This window comes from Lynx rufus, unplaced genomic scaffold (assembly GCF_022079265.1).
Source record: "Lynx rufus isolate CCGP_SWC_20201006 ecotype Redwood Valley unplaced genomic scaffold, mLynRuf1.p SCAF_12, whole genome shotgun sequence".
NCBI lineage: Eukaryota > Metazoa > Chordata > Mammalia > Carnivora > Felidae > Lynx > Lynx rufus.
This window is the reverse complement of record NW_025814826.1, coordinates 68440092-68464017: the sequence shown is the minus strand read 5'-3', so window position 1 is coordinate 68464017 and position 23926 is coordinate 68440092. Positions and strand designations below refer to the sequence as shown.

The following is a 23926-nucleotide window of genomic DNA, read 5'->3' as shown; positions in this document are numbered from 1 at the left end:
AGAACCCCCGCCCTGGGGCCCTCCCCCCCCCCGGGGGGGGGTGTGGCAGGAGGAAACAGACGCAGGAGGCCACCATGTAGAGCCTGTCGTTTATAGGTCTCTGCCGGTCTCGTCCGTCTGTCTGTCCATGTATGTGTTTCTCTCTACTGAAGGGGCAAGGGGAACTCTCACGTAAAAATCCAAAATACAATCCTGCCTGGGAACGGCCACAGCGAGGGGCAGTCCACGCGTGGCTGTAAGGCCTCGAGCTGCCACGGCACACAGGGCTGCCCAGCCTTCGCCCTGGGGCCTCTAGGAGACAGTGGGGTCCTTGGCTTTGGGGGGTTCAGAGCCCGTCAGCAGGGAGATGGTGGGGTCATCTGCGTAGTCGTCCCCCTCCGAGAAGTAGGAACCCTCCCCCAGCTCGAAGAGCACGGGCAGGTCGCTGCTTCCCATATCCACGGAGCCCGGGTCCACCAAGAACAGAGGTTGCGCCGTGTAGTGCACCAGCTGCTTCCCTGAGGGTGGGGGCTGGGTCAGGGCACTGGCGGGTGGGGACACTGGGCTGGGGCAGGGCAGGGGCTCAGGGCTTGGCTCACCTGAGTCAGGGCTGCTGTTCTCTGCCTCAAGGGGCCTGGGGGGCTCCTGGGGAGAGAGGAGCTCCTGGATCTGCCAGGGCAGGAGGGGGCAGAGTGAAGGTTCCTGCTCCCTGCCCGCCCCCCTCCCCCCCCTCCCCCCCCTCCCCCCCCTCCCCCCCCCCCCCGCCCCGCCTACGCACGCTGGCCAGGCTGCTGTCAAGGTCGGGCAGGCTCATGTCGGGCACTGTCACTGAGGGGCTGAACAGCTGCAGGGAAGGGAGGGCGGTCAGGCTGCGCCCGTGAGCTGTGAGCAGGGTGGGGGTAGGGAGGCACTCACGTCCAGCAGGGCGCTCGTGTCCACACTGAAGCCGTGGCTTGTCAGCATGGTCTGCAGGTTGTCCAGATTGGAGTCCATGGCGTCCAAGTGGTCACTGAGCTCGGTCCTAGCCAGAATGAGGAGGGCAGGTAAAGTGGAGCCCTAGGCACCCCCAGCCAGGTGCCCCCCTGCTGGTGATCACACCCACCAGACAGAGAGGGGCTGTCCTCAGCTATACCCCCACCCCGCTTGGGCTCACGGGAAGCCCTCCGAGGCGGGGCCCCATCGCACACCTGGTGTGGGCCTGGGGGGAACGTGTGTGGGAAAGGGCCAGGGTGCTTGGTCACTGGGGCGAGAGCGGCTCAGGCTGTGCCAGCCGGTCCTGTCGCTGTGAGGCCCAGTAAGGCCTCTGACAGCACTAAACGGCTGAGCCAAAATGACAGGGGGGCTCAGGATGGGCTGGGGGCGGTGTTCAGGCTCGGCAAGGTCTTGTGTCTACGTTGGAAGACAGCAGGGATGGGGAGAGGGAGCTGCGGGCAGGGTACGGAGGGCTGGTCTCTACTCTGGTGCATGCCGGGAAAGAGACCTGGGTCTGGAGGCTGTGGCCGAGAAGGCCCCGGGCCACCTGGTGGACCTGTGCCGTTGGACAGGTGGCCAGGCTGGCTCTGGGAGGTGTCCACAGGGCCCTGCCCCAACCTGAGAGGAAGCCAGTCAGCACGGCAGCCAGGAGCCTGGCTGCACCAGTGGCAGTGCCGGGCGGGGAGGCCCATCTCTGTCGGTCAGTGAGCTGGGGCACCGGCTTGGGCCCCAGAGCCTGGGGTGGGGGGGCTGCTCCCTGCTGCACAGGGCCCGGGACGCCCGTTCACCAGGCAGGGCCAAGTGCTCACGGCCAGGCCAGGGTCTGGTCCGAAGCTGGGGAGGGGCCTGAGCTCTGGCGGAGCCCTCCTCCCTCCCCAGTGGGGACGGCGCTAACCCTGGCTGGACTCGGCCATGCAGAGAGGAGGGGCAGGGGAAGAGGCGGGCGACCCCAGACATCTGTGGAGCGCGAGCCAAACTGCAAGATACAAAGACAAGAGCCCCCCGATTGCAGGTGGGGGCCAGGTGGACTCCGTGCCCCCCGCCCTTGCTTGCCTGGCCTCTGGGGCAAGCCCTCTGCTGGGCAGGACAGATGCAGTGGCCTGTCGCAGGAAGGGGTGACAGCAGCGGCCAGAGCGGCTCAGAAAGCAGGTGCGACAGACCTGCAAGGCTGCACACCCTTGGCTCCTGAGGCCCTGGGGATGTGGGACAACGGGCTCTGAGCTCAGGGCCGGGTCTGCTGGCTCACCCCCCGGCGCCCCTGCGCCCACAGCCTGACGACCGCCCCACACCAGCCCTCCAGGACAGCGCTAGCTAGAGGCCCAGACGTGCTTCCTGAGGCTGCGGCGGAGGCGGGTGGGGCGGCACTCACTTGTCCAGGCAGGCTACGCTGAGGCACTTCTCAGGGGCCGAGGCAGGTGGGGGCGAGGGTGAGGGGCGACGGCCCCCCGCATCCGTGAGGGGTGTGGCCGGGGCGGCAGGGGCAGGCTCGCTTTCCCGCAGGATGGAGTCAATGAGGGCGGTCGGGGACAGGGGTATCTCCACAACAGAGGACGGGTGTCCAGGACTGGCCTCCTCCACCCGGGGGCTCCGAGGAGGACTCGGGGGCTCCTCCTTGACGCGTACCAGGGGGCTGCCGGACACTGGCCTGCACGTCGGGGGACACACACGTCAGCAGCTGCCGCCTCTGTGGGCCCACCCTTCTCCTGACGGTTGGGTGACGTGGCCCCCACCTCTCATCTACGCTTCCGCCTGGGGAGGCCAAAGGGCTGCCGGGGGCCAGCTCGGTGATGTCGGAGATGATGGGTCCGGAGTTGGCGACGGTGTCTGGGGAGTAGAGGCTGGAGCTGCTGTAGGCCGGGGAGGGAGCCTGCCATCAAAGGGAGGTGACCTGTGTGGCAGGCGATGCAGCACGTGCCTGCCCCGCCCAGGCCAGTCCTGCCGCGCCCGGCGCTCACCGAGTAGGGGCCCGAGCCATGGATGTGCTCCAGGGAGTATTGGCGGCCGTACTTGGGCATGGAATGTGCCGCACTGCTGTCGTTCAGCATCAGGGGGCTGCGGGGGGGGAGGGCGGTAAGGGGTGGGCTTAGGTGCCTCCCCGAGACCTCAGGGCCACCCGGGCCTCAGCCAGGGGGAGACAGGGTGGCCCTGGGCCCCGTGCTGGGGACGGGCACCCCCTGTGCCTCACATCTTTCTCTTCACCCCCAGGATCCGGTTGGACTGCACCAGTGAGATGAGGAACTGGATGAGCTGTGGGCAGAAGGGCACAGTTAGCCTGGCCCTGCGAGGGGCCCGCCAGGCTCCCCCTAGGCCTGCCGCACACCTTGTTGACGACTTTCTGCTGCTGGGCGTGCTTCTGCCGCAGGCTGGCCACTTCCCGCCACAGGGCCTCGTTCTCGCTGTAACACAGTGGGCGTGGTCAGCAGTGCTGGGGGCCCTCCACAGAACCCCCCCACCCCGTCCCGCCCTGGGCAGGCGTGGGGTCTGGGGTGCGGCGGTAACAGGGCTGGGGGCAGACCGCCAGGGAGGACACGCAGGGGTGTGTCAGTTGTGGGGGCGGAGGCAGAGCACAGGACTGGGTGTGTTGGGTGGACCCCAGGGTCCTGGCTGAGACCTCCTGGACACCCTTGAGTGTTGCGCACCCCCCCCCCCCCCCCGTCCCTCTGAGCCATCTCTGCCCCACCTGAACCTGAGGAGAGGAGGGAAGGCCAGGGGTACAGAGCAGCATATGGCAGCTGTCCTATGCCCGTCCTATGTCACTAGGTCTGGGTGAGCAGGGCTGTGAGCAGCCTGGCCCTTCTGATGGGCCCCCAAGTGTCTTACTGACATGGAATTGCCCCTCTTGGCCTCGACCTGCAAGGCACCCATGTCCCGGGAGGCCAAGTTCACCTGGCCCCACACCCAGATGTCCTACAGCCAGAGGCTTCTGCCAGCCCCAAATGTGGAGAGAGCGCCCAGGAGCCTCTTCCAGGACTTGGGGGTCATGAGGACCTGCCCCCTGAGAGGCTTTCGGGCCACACCAAGCTGAGGACAGCCACCCTAGGCTGCGGTTCCTGAGGTCCCCGGGGCCCCCAAGTGCATAGGAGGCGGCCCAGGCCAGCCCTGTTAGGGGTCCTGGTTGAGGAGGGGAGCACAGGACCGGTTACTGGTGGCCAAACGTGCCCCAGCGGCAGTGGGGGCCAGCGGGAGCGTTGGCGCTGTGGGGGCGGTGAAGACCAGCCACCCCGGCCTGTGGAGTGCACACTCGGGACGCAGTGTGAGGAGCCGAAAGGGGAGGCAGGTGCCAGGAGCCCAGCTCTGCCCGTTGGGGCGGGAACTGGGTTAGACCCTGTCTCCCAGGGCGCGCGCACAAGTCCAAATGTAATTCTGCGCTTGGGAGAAGCCTGGAGCGTCCCTGTCTCAGACTGTAGGAGGCAGGGCTGGTGGGAAGGGGCCCCAGGAGGGGGTGGCCAGTTCCCAGGCCCGCACCTCTCCTGTCTGCTCTTTCCTCAGGCTGCCTCCCACGGGTCCCCTTGTCCCGCCACGTCCCCTGCCAGGCGCCCCCCTGCACGTGCCGCATGGAACCTACTGCTTCATGGCCAGGAGTTTGGAGTCCATGCTCTCCTGCTTCCCCTTCATGAGCTGGACGTCAGTCAGCAACTTGGTGACACTGTCTTGGCGGATCTTTATGTCCTCATTCTTCAGGGTGGATACCTGGGACCCGGTGGGGGCGGGGGGGACGGGGAAACAGTTACTGAGATGCCCACCCCCCCCCCCCCGGGGGAAGAGGGGAGGGCCTGGGATGCCGCAGAAGGGCCAAGGGGCTGGGCTGGCAGTCTGGAGAGGGGCCTTCAATGTGGTGGCTGATGGGGGAACGGCCAAGGGGAGTCCCAGATGGACAAGCAGGGAGGAGAGGGCCCATCAGGAGGAGGGCTCAGGGCGGCCAGGCCAGCAGCTGACTGCCCTTAGCAGTCGTAGGTCCAGCAGGACAGCAAGTAGCCGCTGCTCCCTCTCATAGTCTGGAGGAAGGTCTGAGGAGGCAGAGAAAGGGAGGCGGACTACTCACGCTGGTCACTTTCCTCTTGATGTTCTCAAGGAGCTGCTCCTGGCCACGCAGGAAGCACGGGTGCTGGAACTCAGTGTCGTCCCTCTCTGGCTTGACCAGGCCACCCTGCTCAATGTGGACCACCTTCCGGAAGCCGTCTGCACATGACGGGGTGGAGCAGCTCTGCCTCAGGGCCGGGCACCGCCCCACCGAGGGACAAAGGGAGGGGTCCGGGAGGAGGGCTATGCCTGGCACGGCTCTGGTCACACCACTGCCTGCGGCAGCTGGGTGGTCTTGGTCTAAGGGAGACCCCACACCCCAGACGACAAGCCCTCACCAGTGTGTGCGCCTGTGTCTGGCTGGGACTTCAGAGACTCTTCCCTGAGACTCTGCTCCCCTGGGAAGAGGCGCCCTGGCCGCAGGCCCCCCAGATGCGCCAGGCTCTGCATCATGCCCCGCCCCACACGCCCAGATAGCAGGGTACTCACACATGTTGAGCTGCCGCACGAAGCTGGCCATATTGTTGTGCTTGAAGTACTTGGGCAGCACCTCCTTGGCAAACTGGCCCTGGTCGAACACGTGGAAGCTGTTCCCGCTCTGCTGGGAGGCACGCGGCAGAGTCACACGCAGCCCACGAGGCACAAGTCCCCAGATGTGCCCGGTCCCTCTGCTCCTGCGTGTGCCCTGCTGGAGGCCCGGGACTGGGTGACAGAAGCCACACGGCCAGAGAGATGAGGGGACCTCATCGCAGCCAGGAAGCCCTGCCCCGGGGCTCCCGAAGTTGCCTGAAACACGCGGCACCTCACGCCCAGTCTTTAGGGGACCTTGTTTTTGCTTTAATCAGATTTCCCCCAGGAACAACCAAGACCCCAAGGTGAGGCAGCCAAGAAAATGGGAGGAAAACACACAGTTGTATTCAGAAATGCAACCTCGTTCTTCTTTCGGCATCTGAGGCGGGAAAAAGAGGTTGTGAAATGGTCACTGCGTTACTCATCTTCTATCCCCTCATTTTTTAAAAACACACATTTTTAAAATTTTTATTTATTTTTGAGAGAGAGAGAAAAAAGGGGGTGAGTGGGGGAGGGGAAGAGAGAGACTCCCAAGCAGGCTCCGCACTGTCAGTGCAGGGCCTGACACGGGCCTCGAACCCACGAACCTGAGCCGAAACCATGAGTCAGATGCTCAATCGGCTGAGGCACCAGTCACCCCCATCTTCTTTCTGACCTCAATCCAGAAGCTACCAGGAAGGTTGGCAAGGCCAGCCTCTGCTGGAAGGGCCTTGGGGTGTGGGGCAGGGTCCTGGAACAGGGCCAGAGAGTGGTGAGGGGAGGAGGGGGTGGGGGGTGACAGGACATGCTACCCTTGAGTCCACCAGGGACACTGGGCATGGCTTCCCCCATCGAAGAAGGGGCTGAAGGTAAGGAGAGAGAGAAGCCAGAGGAACCCCGGTGGTAGGCGAAAGCTAGAGCCTTGTGTGTCCACACACGTGCGTGCATGTGAAAATGAACCCAGATATAAGCATGTGAAGGGGTGGAGAAGGTGGAGAAAGGGCCTCTGAGAAGTCTTCTCCTCCAAAGAAGCAGTAAGAAAACCGGCCAAAACGTTACAGTGCGCTTTTTCAGAACTCTGAAAATCAACAGCAACACGGGAAGCCTTTATTCAAGAAAAATGACTCTCCTGCAGTAAGATCAGTGAGCTTTGTGGTGTTTCGACTTGCCCTGTTCCCGCTTCCCCTCCTGTAGCCCCATTCCCAGAGAACTACTCTCGGACCAGTCAGCTCCCTGGGAGCTTGCACTTGTAAAGCTGTCTTTGCTTGACTTGACCCAAAGCTCTCCCAGTACAAAAAGCCTTTTCCTTAGGGATGTTTGTTGATGACATCAAAAGAGGATTTCAAAACTTTGTGGTTGTTTCAGGCAGAGGATAACAGGGCAAAAAACAGGCTAGCTAGAAAACCTCAAAAGGAAGAGCTAGGGAATGAGACCTCGAGAGGGGTTTTGAGAAGCTCCAAAACATTCCTGGGCATCCGGAAGTCACACGCACGCGTAGGGCCGTGTGGACAATCAGGGAAGACCTGACGTGGCCCTAGGCGCGCACCTCTGGCTGACTTGGAGGCTCTGCACAAGCAGGAAGCAGAGGACAAAGCAGAGGCGCCACCTACCTGGGCTGTGTGCCGAATGCAATAAATCCCCCAACACCTACACGGGGTCCCCCGGCAAAGAACAGGGCATTTATTGGTTCCAGGGGGCAAGGGAAATTTCTGTTCCCTTGACTAGCTCACTACTAAGCTAGCCAAGCAGACTTCAGTGGTCACGAACAACGAAGACCATAAGTCATCCAGAATTCATTCAGAAAAGTCACTAAACAAACAAATACCAGCAACTACAAGAAATAGCAACAGCAACAAATCTGGGGAGGAGGGAGAATCTGATATTCAGAACCTAACACATACCACATTATATTAATTCAAAGTCCAGTTTCCAATGAAAAAGTATGAAACCTGCAAAGAAACAAGACATGGCCTATACACTAGGGAAAAAAAGCAATCAATTGAAACCATCCCTAATGAAACTTGTAAGTTGGATTTACTAGACAAGGACTTTAAGTCAACAATTTCAAATCTGTTCAAAGAATGAAATGAAATGGCAGCTAAACAAATAAAGGAAAGCATGAGAACATCTCGCGGAATGAAGAATACCAATAAAGATAAAAATGAACCAAATCTGAATTAAAAAATATAATTGCACCAACTTATGCCCAATGGAAGTCTCAGGAGAGAAAAGGACAGAAAGAATAGCTGAAGGAATAATGGCCCCAAATTTCCTAAGTTTGATAAAAAACGTCCAGGAAGCTAAACAAACTCCATTAAAAAAAAAAAAAAAAAGATTAAAACTGATTTCTCATCAGAATCCACGGAGGCCACAAGGCAACAGGATTACATTTAAAGGGGCCAAAAGGAGGGGCACCTGGGGGGGGGCTCTGTCAGTTACATGTCTAACTCTTGGTTTCAGCTCAGATCATCACCTCATGGTTCATGGGATCAAGCCCTGCGTCAGGCCCCATGCTGGCAGTGCAGAGCCTGCTTGGGAGTCTTTCTTTCTCTACCCCTACCCCGCTCTTGCTCTCTCTCTCAAAATAAATAAACTTAAAAAAAAAAAAAGTAAAGGGGCTGGAAGGAAAAAAACCGGTCAACCAAGAATTGTATATCCAGCAAAGCCTCACTTTGAAAAGTAAGGAGCAGGGGCGCCTGGGTGGCTCAGTCAGTTAAGCATCTGACTCAGAGCTCCAGGCTCAGAGCCTGCTTCGGATTCTGTCTCCTCTTTCTGCCCCTGCCCCACTCATGCTGTGTGTGTGTGTGTGGGGGGGGGGGGTGTCTGAAAAATAAACAAACATAAAAAAAGTTTAAAAAAAAGAAAAGGAAGGAGCAATTTCCATTTCTGGGATTCAAGTGTGAGATCTACTGAACCACTCCCAAGTGAAACAAAGCTTTTTTTTTTCTTTTTTTTAATTTTTAATGTTTTTAAATTTATTTTTGAGAGAGAGAGAGAGGGAGAGAGAGAGAGGGAGAGAGAGAGGGAGGGAGGGAATGAGTGGGCAAGGGGCAGAGAGAGAAAGAGACACAGAATCCGAAGTAGGCTCCAGGGTCTGAGCTGTCAGCACAGAGCCCGACGCGGGGCTCGAACTCACAAACTGTGAGATCATGACCTGAGCTGAAGTCGGATGCTTAACCAACTGGGCCACCCAGGCACCCCTATTTTTTCCTTTTTAAAAGTTTACTTATTTTTGAGACAGTGTGCTTGTGCAAGTGGTGGAGGGGCAGAGAGAGGGAGACAGAGAACCCCAAGCACGCCCTGCACTGCCAGCACAGAGCCTGACACGGGGCTCAATCCCATGAACTGTGAGATTTCCTCGGGAGAGAGGCAGTCAGAAGGAAAGAGAGCTCTGAAGGGGCTCCCCAAGGGAACTCACTTTATTTGAAACAAAACGTAAGGAAGTTCAAGCGTAAGGCTGCTCTTGAAAACAACGGCACCTCTTGGTTCAGAGTAACCAGCTCAACCAGGCCCAGCCTGTTCTACAGGAGAGAGGCAGCTCACAGCCCTCCCAGAGTCAGAACAAACCTCAAAGACAGGCCTTCAACACTACCACTGGTTGAATTTAATTGGGTTAGACCGCTCAACAATTTGTGCCCTGGGGCACCGTCAAAAAACACCACCACAATCAGGCAGTAATTAGAGCCTAAAGTCTGGGTGTAATACCCTGGGAGGCAGTAGAGTTAACACTGAGGTCAAAGAGAATGCAGACTTCACTAAAATAACCCAGCTAAGTCACAAAACAAACCAGCACAAAACAAAAACAAGCGTGGGGGGCAGGTGGGTGGTGGGTGGGGTGGTCATCCAGAAGTACTACATTACCTAAAATATACTTTTTCAACAAAACTATGAGACACGAAAAGAAGCAGCAAAGTGTGACCTGTGCACAAGGGAAAGGAGAAAAAGCCAACAGAAACGGAGCGTGAGAGGGACAAGGTGTAAAGTTTCCTCAAGACTTCGAAGCAAACATCACCTATATGTTTAAAGATGAGGTGACAGTGCCTTGCCAAAGAGAGAATCGCAACAAAGAGACAGGACTTGTAAAGCAGAGTCAGATGAAAATTCCAGAGCCCAACAGTACAATAACCAAAATGAGGAATTTACTAGAAAGACTCAACAGCAGATGTGAACTGGCAGAACAAAGAAATCAACAAATTTGAAAATGGATTGATAGAGATGATGAAAGCAGAAGGACAGAGAGAAAACAGAGTAAAGAAAAATGAAAGGAGTCTCAAAAAAACAAAACAAAACAAAACCCAAAACCTTTAACTGCCTCAGCGTACGTGTAAATGGAGTACATTTCATCACAGGAAAGAAGGACCAGAACAAATACTAAAAGAAATAAGGCCTGAAAACTTCCCAAATTTGCTTCCAAAAATCAATAGACATGGTATGCCATTCCTGAGATCAACTCTGCTTTGTTTCGTAAGTGTTTTTACAGGGGCGCCTGGGTGGCTCAGTCAGTTGAGCGTCCAACTTCAGCTCAGGTCATGATCTCACGGTCTGTGGGTTCGAGCCCTGCATTGGGCTCAGTGCTGACAGCTCAGTCTGGAGCCTGCTTCGGATCCTGTGTCTCCCTCTCTCTCTGCCCCTCCCCCACTCTGTCTCACTCTCTCAAAAATAAATAAATGTAAAAACAAAAATAAGTGTTTTTATAATCCTATAGTTTTGGTATACAGATCCCTGCATGTTTTACTATGCTTGTATTTAAGTTCTCATCTTTTAAAAAAATTTAAAAATGCTTATTTTTGAGGGGGGGCAGTGTGAGAGGCAGAGAGACGGAGGCAGACACAGAATCCGAAGCAGGCTCCAGGCTCCAAGCTGTCAGCACACAGCCTGACGTGGGGCTTGAACTCCCGAGCCATGAGATCATGACCAGAGCCAAAATCATCTGCTTAACGACTGAGCCACCCAGGCTCCCCAGTAGTCTTTTGGAGCAACTGTAAATGATATTAAAAAACAAAACACATCAATTTCCTATTGTTCGTTAGAAATGCAATTGATTTTTGTATGTTGACCTTGTATCTAGTGACCCTGCAAAACTCAATTCTTTAGTTTTAGGAGTATTTTTATAGATTTCTTGAGATTTTTCTGTGTGGACAATCATGCCATCTATAAATAAGGTCAGTTTTATTTCTTGCTCTCCAATATATATTCTTTTAACTTCTTTTTCTTGTCTTCAATTACTAGATAGGACTTCCAGTACAATGCTAATTAGAACTGGTGAAAATAGAATTGTACCTTGTTCTATCTTAGGGGAAAAGCATTCAGTCTCTCCTAACATTAAGTATGATGTTAGGTGTAGATCCTTTTTTTGTTATCGGGCTGAGTATGTTCCCCACTATTCTCAGTTTCCTGAGTTTTTTGTTTTTTGGTTTTTTTTTTTTTATAAATGAACATCAAATTTGTCAAATATTTTTTCTGCAAACAATATGATCATGTGGCTTTTCTTCTTTACGTTGTTAACACAGTGGATTACACTGACTTAATTTTAAAATCCTGGACCACCCTTCCATTTCTGGAATAAGTTCCTTGTGTTGTGACATCACTCTTTTTATATGTTGCTAGATTTGCTTACATTTTACAGAAAACATTATGAAAAATGCTGGTTCTTAGTTTTCTTAGACTATTTTTGTCTAAGTTTTAAAAAAGTTCATTTTTAAATAACTTCTATACCAAACATGGGGCTCAAACTCATAACCCTGATATCAAAAGTCACGTGATCTTCCAACTGAGCCAGCAGGTACCCCTGTGTGTGTTTTAAGGTTTATGTATTTTTGAGACAGAGAAAGACAGAGTATGAGCAGGGAAGGGGCAGAGAGAGAGGGAGACACAGAATCCTTAGCAGGCACCAGGCTCTGAGCTGTCGTCAGAGCCGGCCGGGGGTGGGGGGTGGGGTGGCTCCAACCCACAAACTGTGAGATCATGACCTGAGCCAAAGTTGTGGGGCTTGAATCCACGAACCATGAAATCATGACCTGAGCTGAAGTCCGTTGCTTAACCAAATGAGCCACCTAGGTGCCCCCCCAGGTGCCCCTGTGTTTGATACCAAGGTAATGCTTGCCTCACAAAATGAGCTGCGAAGTGTTCCCTCCTTTGGTTTTCTGGAGAAAGTTGTGTATAATTGGTGTTATTTCTTCTTCAAATGTTTAAATTTGGCAGTAAAATCATTTGGGCCTGGACTTTTCTTTTTAGGAGGTTTATGACTAGGAATTCAACTTCTTTAATAGAGTTAGGACCGTTAAGGTTATCCATTTCACCTTGGGCAAGTTTTGACACTTTATGGTTTTTAAGGGAATTGGTCCATTTTTATCCACGTTGCCAAATGCACACGCATACAGCTGCTCAAAGCACTTCCTTATTACCCTCAAACCGTCAGAGGGGTCTGCCGTGACACATATCCTCTTTGTTCCTGATATTGGCAATTCAGGTCTTGTCTGTCAGTCATGCTACAAGTCACCAATTTTTATCTTTTCAGAGGATCAGTTTTTGAATTAATTTATTTTACTGTTTTACCATTTTCGGTTTCAGTGACTTCTTCTGTTGTCTTTCTCATTTCCTTCCTTATGCTTGCTTTGGGTTTACTTTGCTTTTTTTTCTACTTTCTTAAGGTGGAAGCTTAGAAGCCATTCTTATTTTCTAATGGGATCACTTAATTGTATAACTTGCCTCTGAGCACTGCGTTAGGTGCTCTCACATTTTCAGGGAGCAGGCATTTGGTGGACTGCTGGGGGACATCCGTGGGACAGGAGATGGAGTCCCCCTCGGATGGAAGATGGAAGAAAAGACTGCTCCTTCTAGGGCTGCACACTCTCTCTCAGTCTTGACGGAGGCGCTCCCAGGCTGCATCTGTCATCCATGCGCATGATGTAGACCGTGTCTTGTCTCGTCCCCAGGACAAAGTGTTTGCTGAGTTACACTCTTGCTGACTAGGTATCTCTACATAACTGGCCACCAGGGACACCCCCCCACCCCACATTTTTCAAACGGGAAGATACAATTACATCAAGTTTATAATTTAAAATGCATAGCTTGATCCACTTTTGACATACAATTGTTTACCACCACATGCGAGAACCGAAGACATTTCCATCACCCCCGAAATTATCCTTATGCCCCTCTGTGGTCAACCCCCACCCCAGGCAACCACTGACCTCATCTTTGCTCCCCTGGATTTGCCTTTGCCAGAATATCACATAAATGAAATCACAGAGTATGCAGCCTTTTGTGTTTGGTGCCTTGCACTTAGCACAACAGAATGCTTTCAAGGTTCGGCCACAGAGTCTCCCGGAAAGCTGTTCACTCCTCTTCAGTGCTGAGTGGAGCTCCCTGCGGGGGGCGCCGCCGCTTGTCCGGCCACTCCCCAGCAGGCTGACCTGTGGGTCGTGTCCTATTTTTGGCTCTTGTGAATAAAAGTGCTATAAACATTTGCATTCGGGTCTTTACTTTTTTTTAATGTTTATTTACTTTTGAGAGAGAGAGAGAGAGACAGAGTGCGAACAGGGGAGGGGCAGAGAGCAAGGGGGACACGGAATCTGGAGCAGGCTCCAGGCTTCGAGTTATTAGCACAGAGCTGGACGTGGGGCTTGAACTCACCAACCAGGAGATTATGACATGACCTAAGCTGAAGTTGGACGCTTAACCAACTGAGTCATTCAGGTTTTTTCCTTCTAGAAGTTTTCTAGTCTTAGCTTTTACATTTCAGTCTGATTCATTTCAGTCAGTGTTTGTACACGGTGTGAGGCACATGGCGAGCTCACATCTGTGTTTACAGGCGCCCAATTATTCCAGCACCACGTGTGGAAAGACTATTCCTATAGAATTGCAATGGCACCTTTGTCAAAAATCAATGAACTTTAAATGGGTGGGTCTCTTTCTGGATTCTCTAGTCTGTTCTGTTTATATGTTTACAGTTATGCCAATTTCACTCAGTGCCGATTATTACAGCTTTATAGTAAATTGTGAAATCAATTTGTGTGAGCATTCCAATTGTTCTCCTTTAAAAAAATGTCTGAAGGGGTGCCCGGGTGGTTCATTTGGTTAAGTGGCCAACTTTGGCTCGGGTCATGATCTCTCACCGTTCGAGGGTTCGAGCCCCACATTGGGCTTTGTGCTGACAGTGCAGAGCCTGCTTGGGATTCCCTCTCCCTGTCTCTCCCTGTCCCTCCCCCACTTTTGTTTGTTCTCTCCCCCCCCCAACCAAAGTGAATAAATAAACTTAAAAAAAACTGTCTATTCTCTGTTGAGAATGTTTGGCTTTGCTTTTTCATATAAACTCTAGCAGGGATCACTTTACCAACATTTACAAAAATGTCTGCCGAGATTTTACTGGGATTGTGTGAAATCTGTTTTTATCTTACCAACACCGGGTCTTCTGTTTATGACCGTGGCATTTCTCTCCATTTACTTAGATCCTCTTTAATTTTTCTCAGCAGTGTTCTATAGCTTTCCGTGCACAAATTTTATACATGGTTTACAAGGTCCACACCCGTGGTAACTGGTCTACAGGCAGCCCCCAATGATCCCTGCCTCTGGGGGCTCACACCTTGTGCTGCCTTCTCCTGTGCTGTGGCTGGGTTGTTCTTGGTGACCACCAGCACTTAACAGGTGACATGTATCCGAGAACACATTACAAAGGCCACACTGGATCCCTTGCTCCGGGAGCAGCAGGCTGACAGGCCGAGGGAGCAGGCTGAGGGGCTCCTGTGGTGAGGAATGGAAGCCACTTGCCACCACGCACTTGAGCGAACTCAGAAGTGGGTCTCTCTTTGCAGCTGAGCCTCGAAGTGCCTGCAGTCTCGTGAGAGACCTCGCGTCAGAATCAGCTCGTGACTCTCAGAAACTGTGAGACGTTTGCTGTTTAAAGCAGTTAGGTTTGGAGACAACTGGTTACACAGCAAGAGATAATACGGCCAGTAAGTATTTTGTGTTTTTTTAATGCTATTGTTAAATATTTCCATTTTCAAGGGTTCATTGCTAGTATACAGAAATAGAATTGGTTTTTTTTACATTAACCTTGAATCCTGTGACCTCAGCAAACTCATTTACTAGTTCTAATCACTTTGGTATTTTCTTTTTTTTGTAGATTTCTTGGGACTTTCTAAGCAAATTACAATGTTTTCTATAAACAGAGCCAGTTCTATGTCCTACCTTCCAATTTCTCGGTCTTTTATTTACTTATATCTGCCAGACTACCCGACCAGGGTGTCACACACATCGTTGAAGAGGAGTGGCAGAAGCACCTGCTTTTTCAGGGTTAAGTACAATGTCAGCTGTAGGTTTTCATAGCCGCTTCCTATTAGGCTGTGGAAATGCCCTTCCCAGTTTGCTGAGCTTTTACCACAAAGTGAGTGTTGAGTTTGTCCAATGTTTCCCCTGCCACCATTAAGGCGTCGTGCGGGTTTTCTTCTCTTTGTCCGCTGATGCGGTGAGTTACAGTGGGTTCTGAATGCCCACCAGACTTCATCCACAGAGCTCCCTTCTGGCCTCGCATCTCACAGGTGCTGAGTCAGTGTTGTTCTGGTCTGGGTCCCTCTCTGTGCAATTCTTTCTTTTTCTGGCTGCTTTTACGATTTTTTCTTCATCGGTTTTCAGTAATTTGTTAGTGATATGCCCTGGGTCTTTTTGTTCGTTTGTTTTTTGTGTGTGCTTATCCTCCTTAGGAATTCTTACAAGTTTTGGATCTGTGGGTTCACAGCTTTCCAAAGATTTGGACAACTATGTCTAAGCATTCCCTCTCCCGTTACTCTGGAACTCCACTTGTGTGTCAGGCTATGCGATATCATCCCCGTGAGGCTCTGCTTCTGCTCACTATTTCCAGTGTTGTTTTTCCCTGTACATCACCATGGACAGCATCTACGCTTACTCTCGTTCAGTGATCTTTTCTTCTGCAGAATCTAATCCGCTATTAATCCCCAGTAGTGACGTACAAAAAAAAAAGCTTTGAATTTTAGAATAACTTTACTTTTTTTATTTTCGTTTTTTTAAGAGTAACTTGAGATTTACAGAAAAGTTGGGAAGACAGTACAGAGCTCTCACATAGCCCTCACGCCGTTGTTAACAGTGTTAACTAACACTGTTGTCACAAGGAAAGAATCAATATGCAGGTTTCCCCTGCTGCCCGGAAGTACGGCGTTCCTATGCCAACATTCACAAAGCCAAGAATTACTGTTAATTGACATGGAAAAATTTAGAGTATTCCCAGACCCAAAAAATCACCTCTCTTCAGCTTTTCTGATACCTAAGAACACATCTTGCAAACAGATGCACAAACGAAGCAGAGATGAATCACAAATGCTCACGGACACAGAGCACTAGCTCTAGCAGCTTGATGCGAGATCTGAACACAGTTCCTGAGCAAGGAGCTTGGCGCGGCCACCCCTGCTGCTCGGAGCGCACGCTGCCTCTGTAACAGCTCGCTGCAAAATCAATGCTGGATGCTATTTTTGCTTTTGCCTTTTTTTGTAAAAATGAAACTCCTCTTCGGATTTCTTTCAGTTAGTGAAAACAGATAGTAATGTAGGTCTTTTGTTATAAAAGTGAATAGCGTAAAATGAACTCCCTCTCAAAAAAAAGTGGGATATTGGGGCGCCTGGGTGGCGCAGTCGGTTAAGCGTCCGACTTCAGCCAGGTCACGATCTCGCGGTCCGGGAGTTCGAGCCCCGCATCAGGCTCTGGGCTGATGGCTCAGAGCCTGGAGGCTGTTTCCGATTCTGTGTCTCCCTCTCTCTCTGCCCCTCCCCCGTTCATGCTTTGTCTCTCTCTGTCCCAAAAATAAATAAACGTTGAAAAAAAAATTTAAAAAAAAAGTGGGATACCTGCACTTTATTATTTACTAAATAAAGTCTCTATCTTATTCAGATCTCCTTAGTTTTTACCTACTATCCTTCTGTCCCAGAACTTCACCTAAGAGATTACACCACACTTTGTTGTTACGTCTCCTTACGTTCCTCTTGGCTATGACAGTCTCTTTGACTTTTCTGGTTTCTCATGACCTTGACAGTTTTGAGGAGTACCAGTCCAGTATTTTGTAGAATTTCCCTCAATTTGGATTTGTCCTGTGTCTTTTCCTCACAGTTATGAGGTTAGTTGGGGTTACAGAAGGTTCTGGAGAGGAAGACCATAGAGGTTAAGTGCCTTTGTCATCACACCACGGCTGGACACTTACATGAGGCCATGTCTGTCGGGGGTCTCCACTGTAGTTTACCCCCCACCCTTTCCCACTCGGTGCTTCTTGGAAGTCACTGTGTGTAGGCCACAGGTACAGGTGGGGAGATATGTGTCACCTCCCTGGAGGGAGTGTCTACACAAATAATGTGGAATTCTGCACGATAGACTTTTCCATTGCCATTTTATTTGCTCCTTCCTCCCTCTCTCTCTCTCTCTCTCTCTCTTCCACTGTCTTCATGGTTTTGCTTTGCTTCTTTGAGCACTCAATATTTTTACAATTGCTTTAAGGTCTTTGTTGGCGAGTTCCCATCACCCCTGGGAACACAGCTACGACTCCCCTTCTTTGTCACAGGATGCACTCTCACGCCCATTGGCTCATCTGTTAGTTCTGACTGGGCCCTGGACACGGGGGTCTTTACGTTGCATCTGGGTTTTGTGGTATTCCTCCTGAGAGTGTTTCGTGTGGATCAGCCTGATCCTTTCAAGGCTTGTCTTTACACTCGGTTACACTGCATTTGGGGCAGCCTTTCTTAATTCAGTCCCACCTCCAACTTGTAGGTCTTCTGGTCCTTGTTGAACGCTCCACGTGTTCAACATGGTTCCTCTGCTCTGGCTGTGAGAATTCAGGTAACTCATGGCCCTGTCTGAGCTCTCCTCAGTGACTGTTCCTTCCCTAGAAGGTTCTCAGGCTGGCTTCATAGGTCTCCTCCTGTGGATGGGTGAACCAGAACTCTGCTGAAGCCTGAAGGGGCTCACGTGCAGACTCCTGGAGCTCTTTCTTAGGCCAGCTCCCTTCTCTGGTACCACACCTTGCAAATTCTAGATGCCTCAGTTTCTCCAAAGTCTGGGCTGTTAAGTTTCCCCTTTCTGTGCTGGAGTTTGAAAACTGCCTCTAGGTAGAAAGACTGGAACCTGTGTGGCTCACCTGTCCTTGTTTTCCAATCCTGAACACTGTTCAAGGGTTAAGCCCACATTGCACGTGTCCTGTAAGCCCTACCTGAAGGGCCATCAGGAGTTTCAGATGTCTCCTGGTGAATCCATCACAGAACCCGATGTTCTCTCTCCCTGCCTCGTGGTTCAAGGCCCCGCCTTCTCTGCTGCCTCCAGGGAATCCTGGAGGTGATCTTAGCTTTTCCTAAAAAGGCCTCTGATTAGAAATACGGAAGGAACAGGGAGAAGTGAGTGCCCATCTGCTTGCTGGTAACCAATGCCCTCACCCTGAAATGCATTTTTTTTAAAAAAAGTAAACTCTAGGGGCGCCTGGGTGGCGCAGTCGGTTAAGCGTCCGACTTCAGCCAGGTCACGATCTCGCGGTCCGTGAGTTCGAGCCCCGCGTCAGGCTCTGGGCTGATGGCTCGGAGCCTGGAGCCTGCTTCCGGCTCTGTGTCTCCCTCTCTCTCTGCCCCTCCCCCGTTCATGCTCTGTCTCTCTCTGTCCCAAAAATAAAATAAAAACGTTGAAAAAAAAAATTAAAAAAAAAAAAGTAAACTCTGGGGGCTCCTGGATAGCCAGTCGGTTGAGCATCTGACTCTTGGTTTTGACTCAGGTCATGATCCCATGGTCGTGGGATTGAGCCCCATGTTGGGCTCCACACTGAGTGTGGGGTCTGCTTAGGATTCTTTCTCCCCCTCTGCCCCTCTCCTCAGCATTCATGTGCTCTTGATAAATAAATAAATAAATAAATAAATAAGTAAGTAAGTAAGTAAATAAGTAAATAAATAACAACGACCCACAAAACTCTACACCCAGCATGGGGCTTGAATTCACAACCTCAAGATCCAACAGTTGCATGCTCCATGCACTGAGCAGGTTGGGTGCCCCAAGATGCACTTCTTGGTAACTGCCAAGTCTCATTAAATTTGGAGCCTCTGGTCTTATTTTTGATGGCCCTGGGAACAACCTAAAATGAATGCAAAATTCTGCAGGGATGTATGTTTTTACAGACAGGGTCTCTGTCTTTGAGTATTTTCTCCAAGGGCTCCACGACCCCAAAGGGTTAACAACCACTGTATTCCATGAGGGAATACCACTGCATTTTTCAAGTATCTGCCCCAGGACACCTTAGTCCCCCGTTTTTGTTCCTCAAAAGTCAATCCAAAGACCAGTCTGCACGATGTGCTCCGTTCTGAATGTGGCTGGCCGACTACTCTCTGGGTTCCAGGAACACGGGCATTAGAGGCAGTGAGAGTCTGGCTGGAGCCAACGTGGCCACAGAAGCAGAGAAATCCGGGTGTAGAGTGAGGTGTCAGGGGGCGTGAGGCTGGTCCAGAAAGGGAGAGCCACTGAGGACCCCCTCCTCTACCCTGGCTGTGTCCTTATCTCAGTGTGAGACCATCTGCACCATCACGTCCTTTTCTGGTTTCTGCTTAAGTTCACTTTATTAGTTCCTGCAACACAGGCACCAATACATCCCTCCTAATCCTTGGCCCTCTGGCCACTGGCCCCGGGACTCACACCTCCAGACCATCGAGCACGTGCAGGTTAGTGACTCTGCTCACTCTGACAGCTTTCAGGGTCAAGAAAGGAAGAGTCGGTGGTGCTGGCTGCTGTGCTACCAGGACTGGGAAGCATTTGAGGGCAGCTTTCCTCGTTTCACAGCCTCCTTCCAGAGCTGGAGAGAATCCCGCAGCCAGAGCTGGAAGCCCCAGGGTGTATGGAGCGTGAGGACCCTGGCTCAGTCCCTGGTGATACACGACGGGAGCTCTTTGCACCTCCCAGGGTGGGTCCTGCAGGTTCCACTGCCCCCTCCCTGGTCCTTTAATAAAGAGTTCTGAGCACACCCGTCAACGGCCCAGACTTCCAGCCCCCTTCTGAGAAGCCCCGCCCTGGGCCCCTCCCCCCTCCCCACCCCGGGGCCGCGGGGGGGGGGGGGGGGGGCAGGAGGAAACAGACGCAGGAGGCCACCATGTAGAGCCTGTCGTTTATAGGTCTCTGCCGGTCTCGTCCATCTGTCTGTCCATGTATATGTTTATGTCTACAGAAGAAGAAGGGGAACTCTCACGTAAAAATCCAAAATACAATTCTGCCTGTGAACGCCTGCGGCACAGGGCAGTCCAAGCGTAGCAAGGGTCTAACTAAGAAAGCAGGTGAGGGTGGGGCCGGCGTCTTGAAGTGTGGAGCGCCGGGAGAAGGCAGTCAGAGAGCAAGAGCTGGCCATCACCGGGAAGATGGTGGCCTTCAGGTCCAGTTTAACCAATCCCCAGCTTTCTTTGCTAAGTTTCCTAATGTCTTTGAGACTCAGTTTTCTTCTCTACGAAATAGCCATTTGTCACCTTCCGGCATGGCTGTGGATGGAGAACAGATACAAAAAGGCTCAGTTTAACCTCACGCTGCAGGCAAGGTCTGGACAAGCACACCTGTGCTGCTCTTGGCAGCTGGTCCTGCAGCCGTCTGGGTTCAGGGAGGCCCTGGGAGCCTCCGGGCCCTGCCATGTGCCTCCCAGCCTGCCACTGGGGAGCACTAACCCGGGGTGCCCCTTCAGCATTTTGGCTCAACTGACAGATCCCCAAGGGCAAGATCCAGAGGGCCTGCCCGGTCCTGCCGGCTGTCTGAGAACGAGCTCAGCAGGCCTCACCTGGCTCTCAATGCCAGGAGAGGAGGAGTGTTCCTGCCAGTCATGGGAGCTCTGGAAATGTTCCATGGCCAGCTCTGAGTGTACGGGTTGCACGCAGACCCGTTCGAGTAGTCTCACAGGGAGCTGATGACCTAACTACAGGAAGTGCTGTGCCTAGGACTCTCCACCCAGAGACCCAGCCCCTCCAGAGTGAGCCTCCGACCGCTGGCACTTCAAGGGCCATCTGGGACAGGCCCTGGCCTTGGCGACCTCCAGTTCCTAGGCCTCCACCTCCACACAATCCTATTAGGTTCATTCCTGCTCCCAAAGAAAAGAGAATTGCACAGAGCAGACCGGTACCAGGGTGGGGCCAGAGAGGCGCCCAAGGCCAAAATTTAAGGAGCCCCCCCACCAGGGCCTCCTACACGTGGCCCTAAGAAAAAGTGCCTCCTTAAACTGTGCCGTCAAGCACCTCCCAGCCTCACCCAGGCCTGATCCCTAGGCCAGACAGGCCCAATTCACAGAGAGTCCCAGTGGGTGTGGGTGGTAAGGGGAACAGCACAGGCTGCTGGTCAGAAGCGCTGGGGCACACCCACAGGCTACACTCATGCTCACCGAGTTCCGTCCCTACAGCAGCAGGAGCTGCGGGGTCTTGTGGGACCTCTAAGGACCCGCTGAGATGCCGTGCCCAGGGTGTCTTTAACTGTATGAGGATCTGAGAGTGAGTAAGCCAACACGACTGTCTGGGGGCAGTGACCTGTTGGTCTGTCCTTCAGGCTGGGCACAAGAAGCCCAACGCTCTGGGAACGCAAGCTGGTGCAGCCACTCTGGAAAACAGTACGGAGGTTCCTCAAAAAACTAAAAATAGAACTACCTTACGACCCAGCAATTGCACTACTAGGCATTTATCCAAGGGATACAGGTGTGCTGTTTCGAAGGGACACATGCACCCCCATGTTTACAGCAGCACTATCACCAATAGCCAAAGTACGGAAAGAGCCCAAATGTCCATCGATGGATAAACGGATAAAGACGCGGTATATATATACAATGGAGTATTACTCGGCAATCAAAAAGAATGACATCTTGCCATTTGCAACTATGTGGATGGAACTGGAAGTTATTATGCTAAGTGAAATTAGTCAGAGAAAGGCAAATATCATGTGACTTCACTCATGAAGAGTTTAAGAGACAAAACAGATAAACATAAGGGAAGGGAAACAAAAATAACATTAAAACAGGAAGGAGGACAAAACAGAAGACTCATAAATATGGTGAACAAACTGAGGGTTACTGGAGGGGTTGTGGGAGGGGGGATGGGCTAAATGGGTAAGGGGCATTAAGGAACCTAACCCCTGAAATCATTGTTGCACTATATGCTAACTAATTTGGATGTTAATTTAAAATAATAATAATAAAAAAGCCCAACGCTCTTTGGACCTGGCCCCACTGGCCAGGGTTTCTGGGGATGAACCGCTTCCCCCACCTTATTCACCTTTGAGAGTCAAGCACCAATCCTCTGACTGCCCCTTGTCCCTTAGGTCAAACGTGGTGAGTCTCTCTTGGTAGGACTGAGAGAAAACTTCCAACACAAAGGAAAAAACACCAAAAGCAAAGACATCAGAGCTTTCCAAGGCCTCTGAGAGCCGGACTCCGGGCCATAAGTCTGCAGAAGGCCCTGTGTGAACTTTTTTGACAGAGGCCACAGGTATAGGACCATCTCCTGTCTCTGAGCCAGGCAGCCCAACAGCCTGGAAAAGGGCTTCCTTCCACTGCTGAGCTACTGTTGTGATTTCTCTATTCACTGCTGGTGCCAGCCCTTACCACTATGTCCTGCTTGACCTGCATACAAACCAGGAAGGATCAAATACTTGTGCTCCAGCTGGTTCCCCATCCCCCTGCCTGGGGTTCATGGGTGGTGCAGCCACTCTAAGTGAAGGCTGTCACAGGCCTGACCATTCCTGTTCAAAGGCCTTGCCCAGAACACAGGCTGTGGGTCCTGGAGAGTACGCTGGTGACACTTCACCCACTCGCCTCACAATCTCTAAGCAGAAAAAGAGAGCAGATTAAGGGGCACCCTAGCAGGTGGGGTGGATCACCCTAGTAGGATTAGGCTTGGAATATTCCAGAGCATTTCTGATGCCCCTCCCTGGTCTGGGTTAAGAGTGTGTCCTGGGAGTTAGGGGAAGGAAAAAGAGGAAGAAGGAAGATAAAAGAAGACAGAAATATGAGCCCACTCCCTTGGGTCAGAAAAATGCAAGGTCTGGAACGAGTGGATGGCACTAACACGGCAGCCTTTGGGAAAGCATGCTGCCCCTCTTCGGGACTCCAGTCTGTCATCAGAGTAAACAGGCAGTGCACTGAGAAATGGAGAGTGCCCACACAGGCATGTCACTGAAACCAACACAAAGCGTCTCCCAAAAGAATGCTGCATGATATCTAGTTTCTTTATTCCCAGTCTTCAGGCAGCAAACTTGAGCAAACAGACCGCCCAAGAGAGAACTTGGCCTCCAGCTAGGGGCTAGCTTCAAGCTAAACATTTCTTCATTCCTAATGGCCTAAGAGCATGAAGGAGAAGTACTTAACAAAGTCTGAGAAACCCAGCGTTTTGGCCCTCAGGAGGTCAAAGCGTATTTGGAGGCACCCATAGGCTCTGCATGACCAGAGTGGCCTTTCTTCAGGTCACCCACTTGCCAGCTTGGGGTATGGCTCTGGCCTTCCCAGACACGACATCACAGCTCGGATGGGAACAGCAGATTCTGAGCTTCAACTCCATACACACTCTCTGATTTACCTCTGCAAAACCGGAGCCGTCCGGTCTTGCAGGGTCAAACCATGTAAACAAGCCTGCTGCCAGGCAACTGGAGACAAGGACTTGAATAAACTCGTCCTGTGAAGAATGAAAACCAAAGCTGCTCTAGGAAAGCCCAACTCTACTATCTCTGGACATGGGTTCAAGATCAATCTGAACTTTATGACGTTTTACTTTCTGTTTTCGCTCCCTTTCCTTTCGCACTAGAGCAACGCCCTCCGATTCACGCGCCACGTCCTAATTTTCTCCAAATAGCTGCCGACCACACCACCCTGGAAACTCATTTGAGAAGATTCAGAGGATCACCTAGGCTGACTGTTCGCCAGCGAGATTGGGTACTGTTCTAAGGACAGACACACTTCCGCGATTGTTCAACACTTAGCGAAAGACCAAAGAAGAGGCCCTTCCTCCCCAGCCCAGGGACACTTGGCGCGGCAGGGGCCGACAAGGAGCGGGCCCCGCACGTTTTCCTCCGAACCCTGACCCTGAGCTCCCGCCCCCACATCCCACCCCTCACGGGGACTCGCCCCACCCCCTCACCGGGCTCCAGCAGATAAGCGCGTCGGTGTCTGGGTCGCTCACGAGGGTCCACAGCTTGGTCAGGAAGGCCGGGACGTTGCTGGGCCCCGCCGCGCCGGGGCCCACGGGCAGGTCCATACCGTGCAAGGCGGGGAGAGGCGGTGGTGACGACCGCGAAATGGGGCCGAGGGCCGGGCTAGCGCCGCCGCCGCGCCTGCCGCCGGGGCAGCGCCACCGCCGCCGTCCGCTGCGCACACACGGCCCCGCGGCCTAGCATGGCCGCCGCCATCTTGCGACGGGCGCGTTCCCGCCGG

The 23926-nt window shown here is 52.5% G+C and overlaps 1 protein-coding gene across 4 annotated transcripts; it reads right to left on the bottom strand.

Annotated features, from left to right (window-relative positions):
- Window positions 1-75: 75 nt before the first annotated feature.
- HSF1 (heat shock transcription factor 1) lies at window positions 76-23872 on the bottom strand. Of its 4 annotated transcripts, none has more exons than XM_047074335.1 (14): window positions 23634-23872; window positions 5461-5572; window positions 4994-5130; window positions 4517-4641; window positions 3272-3347; window positions 3137-3198; window positions 2907-3003; window positions 2682-2818; window positions 2321-2596; window positions 1847-1927; window positions 895-1000; window positions 758-823; window positions 579-648; window positions 76-497 (listed from the first exon to the last, which is right to left on the bottom strand). In XM_047074335.1, exons 1-14 carry the CDS (start codon window positions 23748-23750, stop codon window positions 292-294), a joined length of 1668 nt encoding a protein of 555 aa, XP_046930291.1. In that variant the 5' UTR covers window positions 23751-23872; the 3' UTR covers window positions 76-291. The 4 variants fall into 4 exon arrangements, with proteins under 4 accessions (XP_046930291.1, XP_046930292.1, XP_046930293.1 ...); XM_047074336.1 differs by having other exon boundaries at window positions 5461-5569; window positions 23634-23871; XM_047074337.1 differs by lacking the exon at window positions 1847-1927 and having other exon boundaries at window positions 23634-23868.
- Window positions 23873-23926: the final 54 nt, after the last annotated feature.